Source organism: Clarias gariepinus, chromosome 7 (genome assembly GCF_024256425.1).
Source record: "Clarias gariepinus isolate MV-2021 ecotype Netherlands chromosome 7, CGAR_prim_01v2, whole genome shotgun sequence".
NCBI classification, from domain to species: Eukaryota; Metazoa; Chordata; class Actinopteri; order Siluriformes; family Clariidae; genus Clarias; species Clarias gariepinus.
In genome coordinates this window covers 534783-555000 of record NC_071106.1, presented here as the reverse complement: position 1 = coordinate 555000, position 20218 = coordinate 534783, and the positions used below count along the sequence as shown (strand labels likewise).

The 20218-nt window shown below is 45.2% G+C and overlaps 2 protein-coding genes across 5 annotated transcripts in view; one reads left to right on the top strand and one right to left on the bottom strand.

Moving 5' to 3' along the window:
* homer2 (homer scaffold protein 2) overlaps positions 1-12056 on the bottom strand; it is a 15942-nt gene extending 3886 nt beyond the window's left edge. Inside the window, exons 1-7 of one of the 2 annotated variants that reach the window (XM_053499953.1) lie at positions 12017-12056; positions 7820-7976; positions 3685-3816; positions 3493-3585; positions 2573-2709; positions 2068-2215; positions 1776-1886 (exon numbers count right to left, since the gene is read on the bottom strand). In XM_053499953.1, the coding sequence (XP_053355928.1) occupies positions 1776-1886; positions 2068-2215; positions 2573-2709; positions 3493-3585; positions 3685-3816; positions 7820-7976; positions 12017-12018 (780 nt within the window). In that variant the 5' untranslated portion in view covers positions 12019-12056. Of the gene's footprint in view, positions 1-1775; positions 1887-2067; positions 2216-2572; positions 2710-3492; positions 3586-3684; positions 3817-7819; positions 7977-11320; positions 11480-12016 lie in introns of those variants that run through there. The other variant, XM_053499952.1, reaches the window with a different exon arrangement.
* Positions 11981-14397, top strand: LOC128527535 (RNA guanine-N7 methyltransferase activating subunit-like). 3 transcript variants are annotated; one of them, XM_053499969.1, is made up of 3 exons: positions 11981-12004; positions 13932-14066; positions 14178-14397. In XM_053499969.1, exons 2-3 carry the CDS (start codon positions 13933-13935, stop codon positions 14302-14304), a joined length of 261 nt encoding a protein of 86 aa, XP_053355944.1. In that variant the 5' UTR covers positions 11981-12004; position 13932; the 3' UTR covers positions 14305-14397. The 3 variants fall into 3 exon arrangements, with proteins under 3 accessions (XP_053355944.1, XP_053355943.1, XP_053355942.1); XM_053499968.1 differs by lacking the exon at positions 11981-12004 and adding an exon at positions 12460-12604; XM_053499967.1 differs by lacking the exon at positions 11981-12004 and adding an exon at positions 12460-12604 and having other exon boundaries at positions 13929-14066.
* The last annotated feature ends 5821 nt before the right edge of the window (positions 14398-20218 follow it).

Genomic DNA, 20218 nt, shown 5'->3' with positions numbered 1-20218 from the left:
GTGACTACAGAAATTGAACTCAGGTGTGATAAACCACAGTTAAGTTATTTTTTAACAAGGGGGCAATCACTTTTTCACACAGGGCCATGTAGATTTGGAGTTTTTTTTCAATTTGGAGCATTTTGTGTTTAATTATGTTATCTTTGACTAATAGTTAACGGTTTTTTATGAGCAGAAACATTTAAGTGTGACAAACATGCAAAAGAATAAGAAATCAGGAAGGGGGCAAATAGTTTTTCACACCACTGTATATAGCTGCATTGAAATGTAAACACTTTAAATGAGTTTAGATTATTATTATTATTATTAGTGTGAATTCTAAAGCACTTTAAGGACATTACGTATTACGATATATTTGTGTATTTTATATAAAGTCGACATACGAGAGGAACTAAAGTGTTCCATGTAAACTGGAGGAAACTGTGGCGTAAACGATATTAAATTAATTACATTACTGTTGTAATTCTTTTCAGGATCAATAAAATGTAAATTGATGTTTATATGCATTTACAGTGCTGTGAGAAAGTATTTGCCCTCTTCCTGTTTTTACACTTAAATGGTTGAGATCAGACTAATTAGAATATGACACAAAGATGACCTCAGTAAATACGAAATGTGGTTTTTAAATGATGATTTTATTTGTTAAGGGAAAAAAGCTGTCCAAACCTGCCTGGCCCTATGTGAAAAAGTAATTGCCCCCTTAACCTAATAACTGGTTGTGCCACGCTTGGCTTATACATCGCTGTGGAGGAATTTTGGCCCGCTCTTCTCTGCAGAATTGTTTCAATTCAGCCACATTGTGGGGTTTTTGGGTATGAACAGCCTGTTTAAGGTCACGCCACAGCATCTCAATCGAATTTAAGTCTGGACTTTGACCAGGCCGCACAAATTATTATTATTATAATTTTTTTTTAAATATTGATGTTTTTTATGAAACATTGTGTTTTACACCAGATGTAACGGGAAACACACCTTTCAAAAAGTTGTGTCTCATCAGTCTACAGACTATTTGTCCAGAAAATCAAGATGTTTTTGGTAAATCTGGTGTCCCAAGGTCCTCGACATGGCTCTGTAACACTTTCCAGGCTGATGAATGTTAACTACTCCACTGTTTCTCATCTGTTCTTCAATTTCTTTAGATTGTGGTGAGATGCTTCAGCATGCTTCATGTTTTCAGATAGGTTTCATTTAGTGATTCCTTGATTTAACGTGTCTGGCAGGGTGGCAGGTGAAATTTAACTTAGCTTTAAACGAGGGGACAATAACTTTTTCACACGGGGTCCTGCAGGTCTGGACAGTGTTTTTTTCCATTAATAAAGAGTGCAAAGGAGTACAAATTCAGGAAGGGGGCAAATCCTTTTTCATGGCACCGTGTGTATATATAGGTGTGTGTGAGAGGAGGCTGTGGTGCGCCGTGTGATAATTAGGTGAAGATAAATGAGGCATGTTGAATATGAATAAGTGATTAGTGGGCGGAGCTTCCACACACAGTAGAACGAAACGATCACTAGCCCACAAGTCAGAACACGGTTTCTTTTACGGTTTTATGAATCATTTTTACCCACAATTCATTGCAGGAACCCGACAGAATGGTGGGCGGAGCTACAGGCTGTGTGTGCTTGAATTTAACCAGAACAGCGAGAGAGAGAGAGAGAGAGAGATGTTTTATAATGATTATAATTACAGCATGAGTGAGGAACGTTAAGAGCGGATTATCATGACTGTAATCAGTGTGTGTGTGTGTGTGTGTGTGTGTGTGTGTGTGTGTGTGTTACCTGCTCTTTGTCCTTTAATGCGTTCTCAAGTTTCTGCACTCGGGTATTTAGCTGAGCGGTTTTCTCCTTCTCTTGATTCACCTCCTTACACACTGTTTCAAGGTCTGCAATCTGCACACACACACACACACACACACACACACACACACACAAATTACACATTTTATAGCGCATGCCTCTTCAGTACACACCCACACAGTCTTAAGAAAGCTGATGTACAGGTTGGTATGTGCGAGGGTGAGGCTGTGTACTTTTGTGTGTGTGTGTGTGTGTGTGTGTGTGTGTGTGAGACCTTGTTCTTGAGTATGGTGTTCTCCTCCTGGCATGCAGAGGTGTGTGCTTTCCACTTTTCCACACTGGTGTTTGCTTCCTGCAGCGCGTCCGACAGCCGAGCGTTACTCTCCTTTAGAGCCTGCAGCTCCGACTCGTACTGATTAGTGCTAAACACACACACACACACACACACACACACACACACACACACACACACACACACACACCAAGTATGTATATATTGTATATGTGATGTGCAGAGGCTTCTTAGGGCTTTAGTGATGTGTAATTTAGCAGATAATTAGGAATGTTAATATATTTCACTGTGGGATTAAAGCGGCAATAAGCGATCTGCAGAACGTTCTGATTTAATGAAAAGCACTTTACTACTGCGTTATGCAAATGAACAGATGGACTAAAAGCAGCATTTTTATGTTTTTTTAGAAAAATTAGGTTTGTTTAAATGAGTGTGTAGTTTCAGTGTGTGTGTGTGTGTGTGTGTGTGTGTGTGTGTGTGTGTGTACCTCTGCTCCACAGCAGACTTCAGTCGGTTGTTCTCGCTCATCAGCACTGTGTTATCAGGCGTGTGTGAGATTTTATCGTCGTCTGTCCCGTTCATACTCGATGCCTGATTGGACAGCGGAGTGTCACGGCCAGACTCCTGACAGCATCAGAGCATCACACACACACACACACACACACACACACACACACACACACAGTGTTACACAATCATTGTTAAAGTATATTCTTCAGGTTTGGTTACGCACTGCTCGACTACAACTCAAGAGTCCAGTGCAGTGTGTGTGTGTGTGTGTGTGTGTGTGTGTGTGTGTGTGTGTGTGTGTACAGTACAGTTAAAGGAGCACAGGAAACCGAGCGCTGTGACCTCGAGTGGAGACGAGTTAATGGTCCGATAAAAGACGAGGAGGTGATTAACAGAAGGACATCGGCACCCTGGAGGACACTCGGGTTCTCAATAAGGGATTTGAACAGATGTGGAGCACAAAGAATGTTCGGACATAAAGCCGAGGGCGACGGCGCAGCGCTGCGACAATATCCAGGGGAGAATTATTAGAATTACCGTTAGTGAGGCCTTGGACAGCGCAGTGTGAAACAACCGAAACCAGACAGACTCATTTATTGTTAACCCAAAGCGACGACTCCCAAACTACTACTAACTCCACACGGCGCGGAGACGGCACCGGCCGCGGAGACGGCACATACCCCATGCTACCACCTACTGTACACTATGAAGACACTGAAGTAGAGACGACTACACACACTACAGAGACACCGCCATTCCAGTGCTTCCTCTGTGAGGTTGGGACCGTGAGCACCAATAAATAGATGTTTGTTTTTATTTACACAGACTGAACTCACTGGTGTGTGTCTCGAGCTCCATGTAATACACAGATGATGTAGAGGTGATAAGGACACGTACCTGTGAGTGGGTGCTGGACACGTCAGTTTTATCCTGAGATTTCTCTCGTGCCATTTTAGCCGCTTCCTTCACTTCCTGGAACTTTTCAGCAAACTGTATCCACACACACAAACAAAAAGATATCAGTTCTTTAATGTACACCAAATCCCTGTGTGTGTGTGTGTGTGTGTGTGTGTGTGTGTGTGTCCAGACCTTGGCCAGCTGTTGTTCAGTGGCGAACCCGAGGCCGAACACAGTGTTTGCGCGGCTGTCGGCCCACTGACCAAACTTTTGTGACGTCTTCGTGAAGGTCATATTGGGGGTGATGGTGCTGTTAATGATCACCTACACACACACACACACACACACACACACACACACACACACACACACACACAGATATATTACATACGCAAGACATATGCATCAGTACTGAATATCAAAATGTTTTAAGCAAAAAGAGAAAAAAAGGGGTCAGACTAACACACACACACACACACAGACACGCACACACACAGACACGCACACAAACACAGACACGCACACAGACACGCACACGCCAGGGCTCCACCCACAAATAGCAGACAGCTGTTGTGTGATGCAACAGAGTAATTAGGATTTTTATCTCATGGCAACGTCGAAGTGAGCGCAAATTAACGTCAAAGACTGAAACCACCACCGTCACTATGTCTCACGCTGTCTCACACACACACACACACACACACACACACACACACACACCCTGCTGTTACTATCTGAAGTTAGAAAAAGAATGGCTGAAAAGGTAGACTACAGACACACAAACAAATTCTACAATAATAACGACCCCAACCCCCCCCCACCATTATAACCCCAACTACCCCAAACCCCCCCACCATTATAACAACCAACGACCCCAACCCCCCCCACCATTATAACCTCAACGACCCCAAACCCGCCACCATTATAACCTCAACGACCCCAAACCTCCCACCATTATAACCTCAACGACCCCAAACCCCCCCACCATTATAACAACCAACGACCCCAACCCCCCCACCATTATAACCCCAACGACCCCAACCATCCCACCATTATAACCCCAACCACCCCAACCATCCCACCATTATAACCCCAACCACCCCAACCATCCCACCATTATAACCCCAACCACCCCAACCATTATAACCCCCAACTACCCCAACCCCCCCCACCATTATAACCCCAACCCCCCCCACCATTATAACAACCAACGACCCCAACCCCCCCCCACCATTATAACAACCAACGACCCCAACCCCCCCCACCATTATAACAACCAACGACCCCAACCCCCCTTACCATTATAACAACCAACGACCCCAACCCCCCCCACCATTATAACAACCAACGACCCAACCCCCCCCACCATTATAACAACCAACGACCCCAACCCTCCCACCATTATAACCTCAATGACCCCAAACCCCCGCCCACCATTATAACCTCAACGACCCAAACCCCCCGCCCACCATTATAACAACCAACGACCCCAACCCTCCCCACCATTATAACAACCAACGACCCCAACCCCCCCCACCATTATAACAACCAACGACCCCAACCCCCCCCACCATTATAACCCCAACTACCACAACCCCCCCCCACCATTATAACCCCAACCACCCCAACCCCCCCCCACCATTATAACCTCAACGACCCCAACCCCCCCCCCCCACCATTATAACCCTTAACGACCCCAACCCCCCCCACCATTATAACAACCAACGACCCCAAACCCCCCCACCATTATAACCTCAACGACCCCAAACCCCCCCACCATTATAACAACCAACGACCCCAACCCCCCCACCATTATAACCTCAATGACCCCAAACCCCCCCACCATTATAACAACCAACGACCCCAACCCCCCCCACCATTATAACAACCAACGACCCCAACCCCCCCCACCATTATAACAACCAACGACCCCAACCCCCCCCACCATTATAACCCCAACGACCCCAAACCCCCCCACCATTATAACCCCAACGACCCCAACCCTCCCCACCATTATAACCCCAACGACCCCAACCCTCCCCACCATTATAACCTTAATGACCCCAACCCTCCCCACCATTATAACCCCAACGACCCCAACCCTCCCCACCATTATAACCCCAACTACCCCAACCCCCCCACCATTATAACCCCAACCACCCCAACCCCCCCCCACCCATTATAATCCCAACGACCCCCCCCCCCCGTGACCTTGACCCCACACACAGATTACAACACTGATATAACCGCTATTAGTGTGAAGGCAAATACTTACATGCAAAACCTGAGAACTGCATTGTGTGTGTGTGTGTGTGTGTGTGTGTGTGTGTTTAAGGCTGGAAGATAAACGGTAATCTTCATACTGATAGAGATCAGAAAGGTCATCAAACAGTTCCTGTGTGTGTGTGTGTGTGTGTGTGTGTGTGTGTGTGTGTGTAAACCCCATTTCCTCCTACATCTATCAGTCATGTTGACACTGGGTGTGAGACCAGCGGGTGCCTTTAGTAGACAGGTGGAGTGTGTGTGTGTGTGTGTGCATGTGTGTGTGTGTGTGTGTGTGTGCGCGTGTTTCACTGTCCCCACACAGAGGAATGTCTCCATGGCAACACAGTGTACATGCAGTGCAGAAAGACAGCACATTTGTCCTGAAACATCAAAGTCCTAAGGATATCTCTCTCTCAAACACACACACCATTATATTTCACACACTACACCTAGGTTGTAAGGACACTCTAAATGTAGTCATGAAGAATATTTTTTTTTATACTGAAGACTGATGCCCATCTCTTAGTTGCTATAGAAACAGCATCACGCCACAGCGACGACCCAAAACTTTATTACTCTGCTCCATAATTCCATTACGCACCGGATTCACCCAGCTAAACACACACACACACACTAATGAAATCATGGACAGATGGACAGCTGCTCACTAAGTACTACAACATTACTCAACACACCAGTACACAACACAACATGCTGCTATTAGCCATTACACATTATATACACGAACAGATGAAAGGAACAACATTTACTCTTTACTATGGTACCTGACACTGGGTTTTATTACACAGCAAGTGAACATTTTGTCTCCGAAGTTGATGTGTAGAGAGCAGCAAATATGGGCGAGGATCTGAGTGAATTTAACAAATGATTGATTGTGACGTCTAGATGGCCGGGGAAAGGCTTCTGCAAACCTGCAGTGGTTCTCTTGTGGGACGTTACCGGTCTCCAGGGTCAGGACCTGACAAAAGAGCTGCAAGGATGAAAAACCAGCAACCCGGCAACAGGGTGAAGGGCTCCCAGGGGTCACAGAGCCGCGAAGAAAATTACTGCAGCTTAAAATGCTGAAAAAGTCAACTTTGTTTCTGATAGGCATGGAGCTCCATAGCGGTCAGGGTGCTCATGCTGTCCCGTGTCCTCCACCCAAAGCTTCAGAACAAGAAGAGCATCAGAACTGGAGCACAGTGCAGTGGAAAAAAGGGACCTGTTCTGATGGATCATGTTTTCTTTTACATCATGAGGATAAATGGCCAGGGTAATAACAAAACACCACACAACACATTACAACACTACACAACACTACACAACGCTATAACTAAACAACAAAACTACAGAAATACACAACGGTACAGAACACTACCCAAGACATAACTGCACTACCAAAATACATGACACATCATTACACAAATCTACACAACTACCCTACACAACATTGCACAGCACCCCACCCCACAACACTACACAACACTGTTAGCATGGCTACGTTGTTAGCTTATCCATCAAGCCTCCAATGTCTGACATACAAGAAACCACACACTCATAAACCCACCGCGAACAGCTGGGACTCGGTCAGAGGTCTGAAAACTGAGCAGATGATCATTACTGATGGTGGCACACACACACACACACACACACACACACACACTTTTATAACTCCCTATAATGATAACCTACACAGGTTTGGACGGTCACATCTAAATCAGGAGGCGATGTTGTGTGAAGCCAGGAAGCTTGATCTACAGCACGTGTGCGCGAAGCAGGCTAACAGCTAGCTAACTACTGTCTAACTTTAGAGAAAAACAGAGGTGGTTGCCACGGCAACATATGGCAAATGTATTCTGAGAGCATGTTAAATAAATTAGAGAGAGTTGGAATGTAGTTGCTGCAAGTTTGAATATCAGATAGCCAGGTTGGCTAACATTAGCGATATTAGCCTGTGATGGAAGACATGAGGATTCTAAATGAGCATAATTATGTGTTTTTAGAGATTTCGGTGGAGAGATGTTCACTAGTGAGACTTGAATGAGACTTCCGTCCGGCTGACCTTTGACCCATCCACACTGATGATGCGATAGCTGTTGCGTGTGCTGTCGTAAAAGTAAGACACGGTCACGGCTTGTTTACTGGCAGGAACCCAGTTCTTCTTGGTGGTGGGGTCGATCTGGAAGACATGAGCCCGAGTGGTGAAGATCGGCTGCTCCCTGAAATACACACACACACACACACACAGTGTTAAGACTGCAGGCATGTCCCACGTCACACAACCCTGCCCACTACACAGTGCACATTAACACCACGCTCAGGCCACCGTGTGGAGGCGCGCACTACATTGTGATCAAGTCAGGGTTCGAGACAGGTGCGTCCTCCGTCCTGTTCCTCTCGTCTTTCTGCTCTGAAGGTTTCACCAGGAATGAAAATGGAAGATCATCCGCATGCTGACATGAAACCAGATATTTAGATGCCAGAAATTCTTTTTAAGTACAAAAATGCAGTCGTACCTGTTCCTAAATACAGAGGAATGAACACATGGTGGTGGGGGGTGGGAGGGGGAACCCGCATGCTAATGGGCTTGACACTGGAAACTGTGGACGATTTTAGCTAATTATCAGTAAACCCGTAGCACTAAGTGGTAGCACAAACTGTGTGATTAACAGAGTATTACTGCGGTATGTCATATTCTACTGGACCACACACACACACACACACACACACCCTGTAAGCAGGTTAGAGTTATGAGTTGAAGGCAAACTGGGTGGAGCCTTAATATGTCAAACAGTCTTTAAATAGGTGCACACACACACACACACACACACACACTCACTGTTTACATATGAAAGCATGACCTGACGATAAGTTCTTAGACCTCTAACACAGACCCTAGTACCCTATTACTTTGATTAGAGAACCCTGATCAGAGAACCCCCAGACCCACTAGTACCCCTTTTCCACCAAGGCAGTTCTAGAGCTATTTTGGAACCGGTTCTTGAGTTCCAACCAATTATTTATTTTAAGACTGCCAAAGCACCGGAACTCAGACAAGAACACCGGATCCATGGCGGCACCGTAACTTTGCCAGAAAAGAACAAAGAACCGCTTGCGCCAGAGACTATGGGCGGGATTATCACGACCAACTAAAAGTTTGTGACCGCCATCTTTAAAAAACGGACACAGAAAAAAATGGACGAGCAGGTCAAATGCTTCTCAGTAGGAATAAAGCTCAAATAACTGCTTGCAAAGTCATGCTGAGGTTTGACGTTGTAAAATTGCCACTAGCATTTTTGTCCCGCCATTATTATTTTGGCCACTAGCATTACCGCTAGCACTAGCATTGCGCCTAACAGTGCTGGGAAAGTAGAGACGTACAGGAATGTATACAGTGACGTACTGACCCGACTCTCCTGCCCATGGAAAAACAAAGCCTGTTCTTAGGAAGTCCGCTATTGAACCCGCTCTAAACAGGCATTAGCCCAAGAAATGAACTAGTACCTGGTTCACTTTAGTGGAAAAGCGGCTTACCTGACCTTTAGACTCTATAATGAACTTAATCACCCAAGTCAGAATCCCAAAACCTTGAACTTAAACCTGCACCTTCAGACTGTAACCCTACAAGTCTAACCCAAAGCTCCTTACTATTACCCCAGAGCATGACCTTAAGTCACCCTAAACCCCCCAACATTGACAATACGATCTCTGGACCATGAACCTCCGAGCATGTTAAATCCCCATCTCTAAACAAGAACCCATGACTCTGATCCACCCCGACCCACCCTAACGACCCCTAACGACCCACCCTCGCCTTTCAAAACCATTACATCACCTCAGGGAGATGTTTCTCTCCACCCTCACCGCTGGCACAATTAAATCTGACCTCTGACCCATAAGGCAAACCTGGGAATACCTTAAATCTCACCGTAAAACCGCGCTCCCCAGGCTCTCTGACTCTAGTGCACCACACTTCTCTACCTCTGAGGCAGACTCTGTAAATAAATCACCTTACCCTGACTCTAGAAACACTTTTGTATGACCCCTGACCTGTTGGATCAACACCCTGACTGGGTATTTGTAGGTGGATTATGGAACGATTGAGTCACACACATTGTGGCGTGTGTGAGTGTGTGTACAGTTTATCTGTGCATTGTTCGGTAGTGTTAGTGGTATATATGCATGTGTGTGTGAATGTGTGTGTGCCAGTTTCAGTGTGTGTTTGTGCAAGTCATGACTCCTCCGACTGGTCTGTTAGCTCTGACATGTCGGACCAGTTTTATTCACACACACACACACACACACACACACACACACACACACACACACACGCACGCACGCCTGCCTATGCTTGTTCCCGGTTTGGCAGCCGTGTGTGTGTGTGTGTGTGTGTGTGTGTGTGTGTGTGTGTGTGTGTGTGTGTGCGTGAGACATAAGCATCAGAGCGCAGAAGTATAAATCTGTCCAGCGGATGCAGTGTGTGTGTGTGTGTGTGTTACAGAGACGCTCTGGACGTCGTGTTTTATGCCTCATTTAACTCGAACACACAATTAAAACTAATTAAAATCATTTGTGGCGTCAAACAAACATCTTAATGTAAATAGTAAACTACACCCTGTGGAGGCATGACAGAAAGGCACTGAGTCACAGAGGGGTGTGATGCAGTGGACGTCCTCTTCCTGATGATTGATGATGATTTTCCTCCAACAGCATGACCCCGAGTGTTCTAATCCCTCTGACACCACAGCAACCCACTCACCATTACGCAATGAACGTCTCACTTTTTACCTTTAATGTTCATGAAACAAGTGAGTTCCTGTCTCTCTCTCTCTGGTGTTACAGCAGCTACACACACACACACACACACACACTGGAGACTCCTTACACTCACGTCACACACACACACACACACACACACACACACACACACACACACACACACACACTGGAGACTCCTTACACTCACGTCACACACACACACACACACACTGGAGACTCCTTACACTCACGTCACACACGTGTATATGATATATATTTATATATGTATACAGAGAGAGAGAGATGGTTTATCTCCTGACTGAATGAGCCGTTACTATGGAAACTAGTCATTAATCCACTCCTTCACTACAGTCAGAACTCAGAGATGTAAAGTGTCATGTGGAGAGTTAACTCTTATAAATCACTTACACTGAGTGTAATACACTAATAAACAGCAGTGTACTGTAACAGTGAGATGATTAGCGGAGGTGTGTGTGTGTGTGTGTGTGTGTGTGTGTGTGTGTGTGTATTAATAAATAAGTAATGGCTGAGTAGCAGCAGGTTGGTTTCAGTCTGCAGTGTGTTAGAGTCTAATAAAAGCAGGTCAGAGTGTCAAGTGCCAGGCAGAGTGTGAGAACCTTCAGCAGCTGAGAAGTGTGTGTGTGTGTGTGTGTGTGTGTAATAAAAGCTGTGTAATAAAATGCACACTCAGTCAAATAAATAAATAAATAAAATGTAACCAGTGTTTAATGTTAAACACCACCTGTGTGTGTGTGTGTGTGTGTGTGTGTGTGTGTGTACTCACCCCATGGCCGTGAATCCCGGTCGGACACTGAGCGCTATGAGGGTGAAGTGTGTGTGAGTGTGTGTGTGTGTGTGTGTGTTAGCTCCACTCCGACTCCATTTCAGTCCCCGACACTCTGAAACCTGACCGTCATCAACCGGAGCGCTTCTGATCCCCACAGCGCGCGCGCGCGCGAGAGAGAGAGAGAGAGTGTGTGTGTGTGTGTCACTCGGATCAAACTCCAGGTTATCGCGGCGCGCGCACGCGCAGACACACACACACACACACACCCAGAAACTACAGCGCGAACACTGCTCTCTCTCTCTCTCTCTCACACACACACACACACACACAGACCCCCGGGTGAATGTGAGCGCAGCACGCGCGGGCTCAGGTCCGAGGGAGAGAGCGCGCGCGCCGGGAACGAGCAACACCGACACGGAGCCGAGCCACCTGCTCACACACACACACACACAGACTTCTCCAACACCACACACACTCACAGACTTCTCCAACACCACACACACACACACACACACACTTCACTTTCCCCCGGTCTCTGACATGAAAATGATTATAATTCATTTTTACACACACACACACACATGTGAGATGTGACTTCAGTGTGTGTGTGTGTGTGTGAAATGTAATATGAAATAAAGTACCGCAGGTCCGAGAGCGTGCACGCGCGTGTTACCTGTGCAGGTGAGTACTTACATCAGTCTGAGTGTGTGTGCGTGTCGGGGGAGGGGGGTGTAGAGCTGATGATGATGATGATGATGATGATGAAGGTCCCTCTGGATTAATTCCGAACTTGTCCGTGTCCGCTCTGTGCCGAGCGCGCGCTGCAGTCCGCCCGCGGTTTGATTTAATTATAATTATAATATTAATGTAACTCCTCCTCCTCTGGGAACGCGCTGATCTAAAGGTCCGCTCGAGTCCTCACGCGCTCCCCGACATCATCATCCCCCCGGTGTGACTCCGGTTACTACAGACTGACTGAGTGAGTGAGTGAGTGAGAGAGAGAGAGAGAGAGAGAGAGAGGCGCACGCGCTGAGAGCTCCGCCTGCGCTCCGGGAAACCCGAGCGGTCGGAACACATCTCACAGCGGAACCTTTATACTGAGTGTGGGGGGAGGGGGGGACAGAAATACAGGGTGCACACACGCGGCTTTAGCGTCCGGGCGGAAACCCCTCAACCAGCTCGCGCTGTTTACATTATACTCCAGTAAACAATTAAAACGTCATTAAAAATATCTTATGTTAGTTTAATTCCGTATTAAGCAAAAGTCTGTGATACTAGCGGGTGAGTTTAACATTTTCATTTTATACAGTCTTTATCTGTTACTGAGCGCATTAGCATTAGCTGTGGTTAATTATCATGAATGTTTAATGGGGTTTAATGGTGTTTGGTGGTGTTTAGTGGTGATTCATGGTGTTTAATTGTGTTTAGTGTTGTTTAATGGTGCTTAGCGGTGTTTAATGGTGATTCATAGTGTTTCGCGTTGTTTGATGGTGTCTAGTTGTTTAGTGGTGTTTCATGGTGTTTTATGGTGTTTAATGGTGTTTAATGGTGATTCGTAGTGTTTAATGGTGTTTAATTGTGCTTAATGGTGTTTAATGGTTAATTGTGTTTCATGGTGTTTAATGTTTTTTAGTGAGTTCTGTGTTGTTGGTGTGTAATTGTTCATTACAGCTTTGATGATTAGATCATGTTTCATGTGTTTTAATTGTGTCCAGCTGCTCTTATGGTGTGTGATGGGGTTTGACTGTGTGTGTGTGTGATGGGGTTTGACTGTGGTGTGTGTGTGTGTGATGGGGTTTGACTGTGTGTGTGTGTGTGTGTGTGTGATGGGGTTTGACTGTGTGTGTGTGTGATGGGGTTTGACTGTGTGTGTGTGTGATGGGGTTTGACTGTGTGGGTGTGTGTGTGTGTGTGTGTGTGATGGGGTTTGAGTGTGTGTGTGTGTGTGTGTGTGTGTGTGTGATGGGGTTTGACTGTGTGTGTGTGTGTGTGTGTGTGTGTGATGGGGTTTGACTGTGTGTGTGTGTGTGTGTGTGTATGGGGTTTGACTGTGTGTGTGTGTGTGTGTGTGTGATGGGGTTTGACTGTGTGTGTGATGGGGTTTGACTGTGTGTGTGATGGGGTTTGACTGTGTGTGTGATGGGGTTTGACTGTGTGTGTGTATGGGGTTTGACTGTGTGTGTGATGGGGTTTGACTGTGTGTGTGTGTGTGAGATGGGGTTTGACTGTGTGTGTGTGTGTGAGATGGGGTTTGACTGTGTGTGTGTGTGTGTGTGATGGGGTTTGACTGGTGTGTGTGTGTGTGATGGGGTTTGAGTGTGTGTGTGTGTGATGGGGTTTGACTGTGTGTGTGTGTGATGGGGTTTGACTGTGTGTGTGTGTGTGTGATGGGGTTTGACTGTGTGTGTGTGTGTGTGATGGGGTTTGACTGTGTGTGTGTGATGGGGTTTGACTGTGTGTGTGTGATGGGGTTTGACTGTGTGTGTGTGATGGGGTTTGACTGTGTGTGTGTGATGGGGTTTGACTGTGTGTGTGTGATGGGGTTTGACTGTGTGTGTGTGATGGGGTTTGACTGTGTGTGTGTGTGTGTTGGTGTTTTCTCCAGCAGCATGGCTGAAGCTCAGAGTTATGAGGAACAGTTCGCCCACCGGTTCTCGGCCCAGGACGAGGAGTTCCAGCGGTATCTCCAGCAGCCTGCGGCTCCGCCCCCCATAGTGGAGGCGTGGAGGGGCAGAGACGCTCGGTATTGCCTTTACACTCATCTCTCTCACGCACACACACACACACACACACACACACACACATTGTGTTGGAGTGTGACTGGGGTTCTCGTGATCTCTCTGGTCTTCTTTAGTTTCCAGGACAGCAGACATCACCGTGGTGGTGGTGGCGGCGGCAGCTGGGGTCAGAGGTCACACGATCGGCGGTACGGAGGTCAACAGAATTCGTATAACCAGAGACGACACTACGATCGCTACTGAGTGTGTGTGTGTGTGTGTGTGTGTGTGTGTGTGAACAAGAGCTCAAGAAAGTTCATTAAATACAAGATTAAACTGGATTTTATTTTCTCATCAGTCTGTGTTCATTAACTCTCAGTTAATATCTGTTCTTTAATGCTGTAAACGTCTCTCTCTCACACACACACACACACACACACACACACACACTAGTGATTTAGTGTTTACATAAAGGCGAGTTTTAACGTGACTGATTCACTGCAGGATGAAGTGAAAGAAGCTGGAAAGTGCTGACAGAGAAGGAGGATGGTGTGCCTGTAGTGTGTGTGTGTGTGTGTGTGTGTGTGTCAGGTAAAGGGGAGCTTCTGATTGGCTGGTTGTAGCCCCGCTCCTTGGCAGTGACATCATCAGGTGGACTTTGTGGAGAAACTTTTATACTTGATTGAGTATAATTAATGTAACAAGGGCGTCAAACGGTCTGATTACTGTGTGTGTGTGTGTGTGTGTGTGTGTGTGTGTGTGTGTTTCCTCCCTGCTGATCAGCTCACACTCCTCCATCAGGAAGCTCCATCACTGTATCTCTTCTGCTGCAGCTATTTTATGTAAATCACACAGATTTAATCAGAACTGGAACAGAAGAGACATTAATATAAAGCTGTGCTGTTCTATCAAAGCCTTCTGACCAATCAGGAGACAGGATTCAGCAGCTGTGTGTGTGTGTGTAATAAACAGAGACATTATTTTATTACAGAGAAGGAGTTGCAGTGTGTGTGTGTGAGAGAAAGGTGTGTTATGTAATGTCTGCAGACAGAAGGAGAACATGACTGAAGGAAGGACGAGTGAAATACAGAGGATCATCATGTGCCTTTCCTGGGCGTGTGTGTGTGTGTGTGTGTGTGTGTGTGTCAACATTTTAAAAAAACATTAAAGAGCTATTATTATTATTATTATTATTTTATGCACCTATCTAGCAACCTCTGTAGTCCAACAGACCTGTGGTGCCCAGTGTGTTTAATGGTGGTAGGACCTCTGGTCCACACACACACACACACACACACACACACAGTCACACACTATGGGCAACTTGTAAACCCACCAAGCAAAGGGAAAACATCCAAACACCACACAGAGACGCCGGGCATTGAACCCGGACCCTGGAGGTGTTCACAGGAATAAATTGTCTATTTAAAACACTCGTTACACAAATTTGGGTATTTTTTTAAGAAACCATACACACATGCACGCCAAACTCCACGCCCGGTGTGTGTTTCTCTCTGTGCCTGGGCCCCTGAATTGCTGCTCACCGATGGTTTCCACAGCACTGCTGAGTCCTGCGCTCTGATTGGTCAGAAGGTGTTGATTCATTCTCTATAACAGCAGCTCTGTCAGTAACACCGGTTTATATTAATGCACTCACTCTGGTGTGTTATTGTTTCCATAGCAACACAGGGATGTGTACAGCACACACTCCACACACACTGTTCAGGGATGTGTGTGTGAGAGACATTGAGAGTAAGGTGTGTGTGTGTGTGTGTGTGTGTGACGTGAGTGTAAGGAGTCTCCAGTGTGAGCGCTGTGTAACAGAGGAGTTTACACTCTCAGTCACATGACACACTGCCATCCTTATTAACTTGGGGGGGGGGGACGAGTGTGTGTGTGTGTGTTATAAGATGATGGGTTTAAAGCTTTATTAAGGGTCACAGTCGGCCACATTCATCTTCAGAAGACTCTGTGACGTAGACGTGATCTGATACGTGACGTGTGTCCCTCACGTGTGTCCCTCACGTGTGTCCCTCACGTGTGTCCCTCACGTGTGTCCCTCAATATACACTCTAATGTAAATAACAGGACTTATTCAGAGAAAATTCACAACTCAAGGTAAAACATTTCACTCAAAGGATCAGTATAACATGTTTAAGCAGTACTGTGTGTGTGTGTGTGTGTGTGTGTGGGGTACTGAGGGGGAGGTGCATTTTTTCTTCTCCAGTTGAATCTATTTTTACTCTCAGATGCAGAATTTCTGCCGCAGGGAGACGACAATTCACTGAACACACACACACACACACACACACACACACAGCACCAAGATTTGTGAAGATATTATGGGTTTAAATGTGTGTGTGTGTGTGTGTGTGTGTGTGTGACCTCTCCCTATGACAGGTGTGTGAGTGGAAAAACTAAACTTTTCTTACTAAGTGTGTGAGCACTCTTCTCCGAGTCAGATGTTAAAGAATATATGTGGTTGACGTGTCTCATCTCATATTTCCAGTCACACACCTGTCACAGTGAGAGGTCAGCGCACACACACACACACACACACACACACACACACACACACACATTTAAACCCATAACATGTTCCCACTGTGGTCAGTACAGAAAAGTGTAAATGCAGTAATGAGGGCAAAACACCAGAAGATAACATCATGTGTCTCCTTCCCTGAAGATGATGACGTCACAACCTGCAGGAGTTTGGAAAGTTTATGAACCTAGTTAAACAGCGCCATCTACAGGAGCCATGACGTCACTGGGGCATTGGATTGGCCAGTGGGTGACTGTGATTTTTACTTGGGTTTAACTGCACTGCCAGTGAGGGACGGGGGACAGGGGACAGGGGACGGGGGACGGGGGGGGCAGGGGGTAAACTATGAGCCGTGATGACATCACAGTTTTGGACCACATCAGAGGTAACTATGAGACGCCTTACAGGGAGGAGATCCAACACCAAGTGGCATGGTGTGAGAACATCCACCTGGAACTCAACCTCTACAAGACGAAGGTCGTCGTGGATTTCAGACAAGCTGGCGCTCACACTTACGCTCACGTTCACATCGAGCATTGAGCTTGAAGTCCATATATCCCTGAGAACTGGTCCCTGAACTCCTCCTTACTGGAGAAAAAGCAACAACAGCGTCTCCATTTTCACAGTCCAGTGTTGCAGAAGTTTTAGCGCTGTGCCACTGAGAGCATCCTCACAAACTGCATCTCCGTGTGGTTCAGCACCGTGTGGTCCAGCTCAGAAGCCTCAAGCCCTTCAGAGTAGGTGAAAAGCACCCGAAGGATGACTGGCACCCAGCCACCCAGCCTGGAGGACATTTACAAGAAACGCTGTCTGCAAAGGGCGAGAGTCATTATCACAGACGTCTCGCATCCCAGTCATGGACTGTTCACTCCGCCACCATCGGGCGGCGCTACAGGTGCCTCAGAGCTGCACTGAACAGCTGATCCTGGAGTGAGAGCTAACACACCACTGCACAGTCACTTTCTGACTATACTGCACTGCTTTGGCCACTACGCAGCTTCACAATATCCATAACTCTATCATCTTTATTCTTGCATTACTGTATATTTCACCATGTTTATTCTGTAAATACCGTATCATAAAGACGTGGTATTCTCCTGACATGGTCTCCATCACTGCACAATTATTTATACAGATGCAGTATACTGTATATTACCATATACTACACATTCTGTGCATTAATTACTCACACCACTGTACATAATATAATATAATATAATATAATATAATATAATATAATATAATATAATATAATATAATATAATATAATATAATTAATATAACTGAGGAATCTTTTCATGAGCTTTCAATTGTGTTTTATCTCCCTCTAGCGGACAGCAGAGCAACAGCACCATTATTATTAATAGTAATAATAATAATAATAATAATGCCCTTTAGGGGCTATAATCAGTATTGAAGAAAAGAGTGCGAGAGGAGAGAGAACAGAGGAACAGGATAGTTTGGAAGAGAGAGTGTTCGGTTTCATGTGTAATTATAAGTTCAGTCTTTATTCATCACATATACAATACTACACAGTGAAATTCTTTATTCTTCACGTTAACTTTGTTAGTAGTCTGGGGTCAGAGAGCAGGGTCAGACGTTATACAGCACCCTGGAGCAGAGAGGGTTAAGGGCCTCACTCAAGGGCCCAACAGCAGCAAACTGGCATACCTGGGGCTCGAACCATTGACCTTCTGTTCAGTAACTCAGAGCCTTAACACACTGAGCCACCACCAACCTTTTTTAATTATAGCGAGTGTGTGATTATATTGAGTGTGTGATTATATTGAATGTGTGATTATATTGAGTGTGTGATTATAGCTAGTTGTTATAGAAAAATTTCAGTGTAAGTATCTATGTACGCCCTCATAACTATAAACAGTTGACTAAAAAAAAAAAACCACTAGATACACTTTGGATTGAGGAAAAGTAGTGTCATTTCTCAGCACGAGTTTTTATACATAAAATATACATTGTTGCTCCTCCCCCTTTGTTTATCTGATCCAATTTTCTTAATGATTTATTAGTTATATTATAATCTATCAAAACCCAGATGTCATTATGGTCTGTTTTAACATTATTATTACTATTATTATTATTATTAGTCATTTTTCTTTTTTCCTGGATCTCTAGTGTCAGTATTATTCGCGTGTGTGTTGTCCATTCTGAGTTCCTGTCAGAATTCTTTTTTATTTTTCCTCTCTCCTGTAAGGGGTTTTTATTTTCTGGTATTTCCTTATTTTCCCCAGAACTGCTACCACTCAATTCAATTCAGTTCAATTTTATTTATATAGGTCCTCTTCTGTTCTCCCTCTATACCTGGTCTATAAAAGGTAATTTCATCGCATACCATTTTCATACCATTTTTATGCACATGACACACAACCTATTCTCTCTTCTTACTTCCCTCAGACACTCAGGTTTCTACCCAGATCTCAGCATGTCAGCTGAACTTTAATCTGATAAAACCGAACTGCTGTTCATCCCTGGCGATTCATCCTCAGGTCAAGACCTCGTGATATTCCTGGACAACAATAAGATCACTCCTTTAGCCACTGTCCGCAATCTCGGGGTAACTGTGGACAACCATCTGTCATTTTCCCCACACAACGCTAACCTTACTCGCTCTTATCGATTTCTTCTTTACTACAACAGAAGAATCTGCCCACTTCTTTCTTCACAGGCTACTCAAGTACTTCAGTCCCTTGTGAGACTGAAAGACTGGCCTACTGCAACTCACTCCTGGCAGGTCTGCTTCTGTCCATGATTCATCCTCTGTAGCAGCACGTCTCGTTTTTAACTTTCCCACACCACCTTACTTCTTCGCTCCCTGCACTGGCTTGTGGTGGTACAGACTCCCTCTCGATGGCCGTACAGCATATCTTTAAACGACAACCCAAGACGTATCTGTTTCTTCAATACTTGGGCTAAGACCCTTTGTTTTATAACCTAGTAACCCAGTGTAAGTATGTATCCAGTGATGGAAACTTTGATGTGATGGATGTAAATGTAATAACACTGTGGTCTTTTACTGTTGCACTTGATGAAACAGAAAGGCCGTCTAAAGTTTCCATCCATGTCTTTCACACATTAATCAACTTTATTAAATTTGTTTTTCTCATCTGGTTTTGCTGAGATGTATAACTGTGTGTCATCAGCATGACAATAAAAACTCATAAACCATGCTTATGAGTTATATTGCCCAGAGAAAGCATGTAAAGAGTAAAAAGCAGTGGGTCTAAAACTGAACCCTGTGGAACACCAAACGCCACTTGAGAACATGCAGAATGGTCAGCGTTTAAATTCACAAACTGATAACGATCAGTCAAATAGGATCTGAGCCGTAAGGGCTGTTCCCCTTAATTCTTATTACATTTTCCAATCTGTAAAGGAGAATACTGAGATCAAAGACAAGAGACCATGGTGCACGGCACCGTCCAGGGGTTATCCCTGACATACTTTATCTCACTTAATAATACTTCAATAATAAATGTCCTTTGGAGTGTATGATTACATTGAGTGTGTGATTATAGTGAGTGTGTACAGTAGTTATATCGAGTGTATGATTATATTAAATGTGTGATTATATTGAGTGTGTGATTAAAGCGAGTTTGTGATTATAGCGAATGTGTGATT

Coding starts and splice junctions, on each gene's coding strand:
- LOC128527535 (XM_053499969.1), top strand. CDS start 13,933: ATGGCTGAAGCTCAGAGTTATGAGGAACAGTTCGCCCACCGGTTCTCG. Junction 14,067..14,177: donor TGGAGGGGCAGAGACGCTCG/GTATTGCCTTTA, acceptor GGTCTTCTTTAG/TTTCCAGGACAGCAGACATC.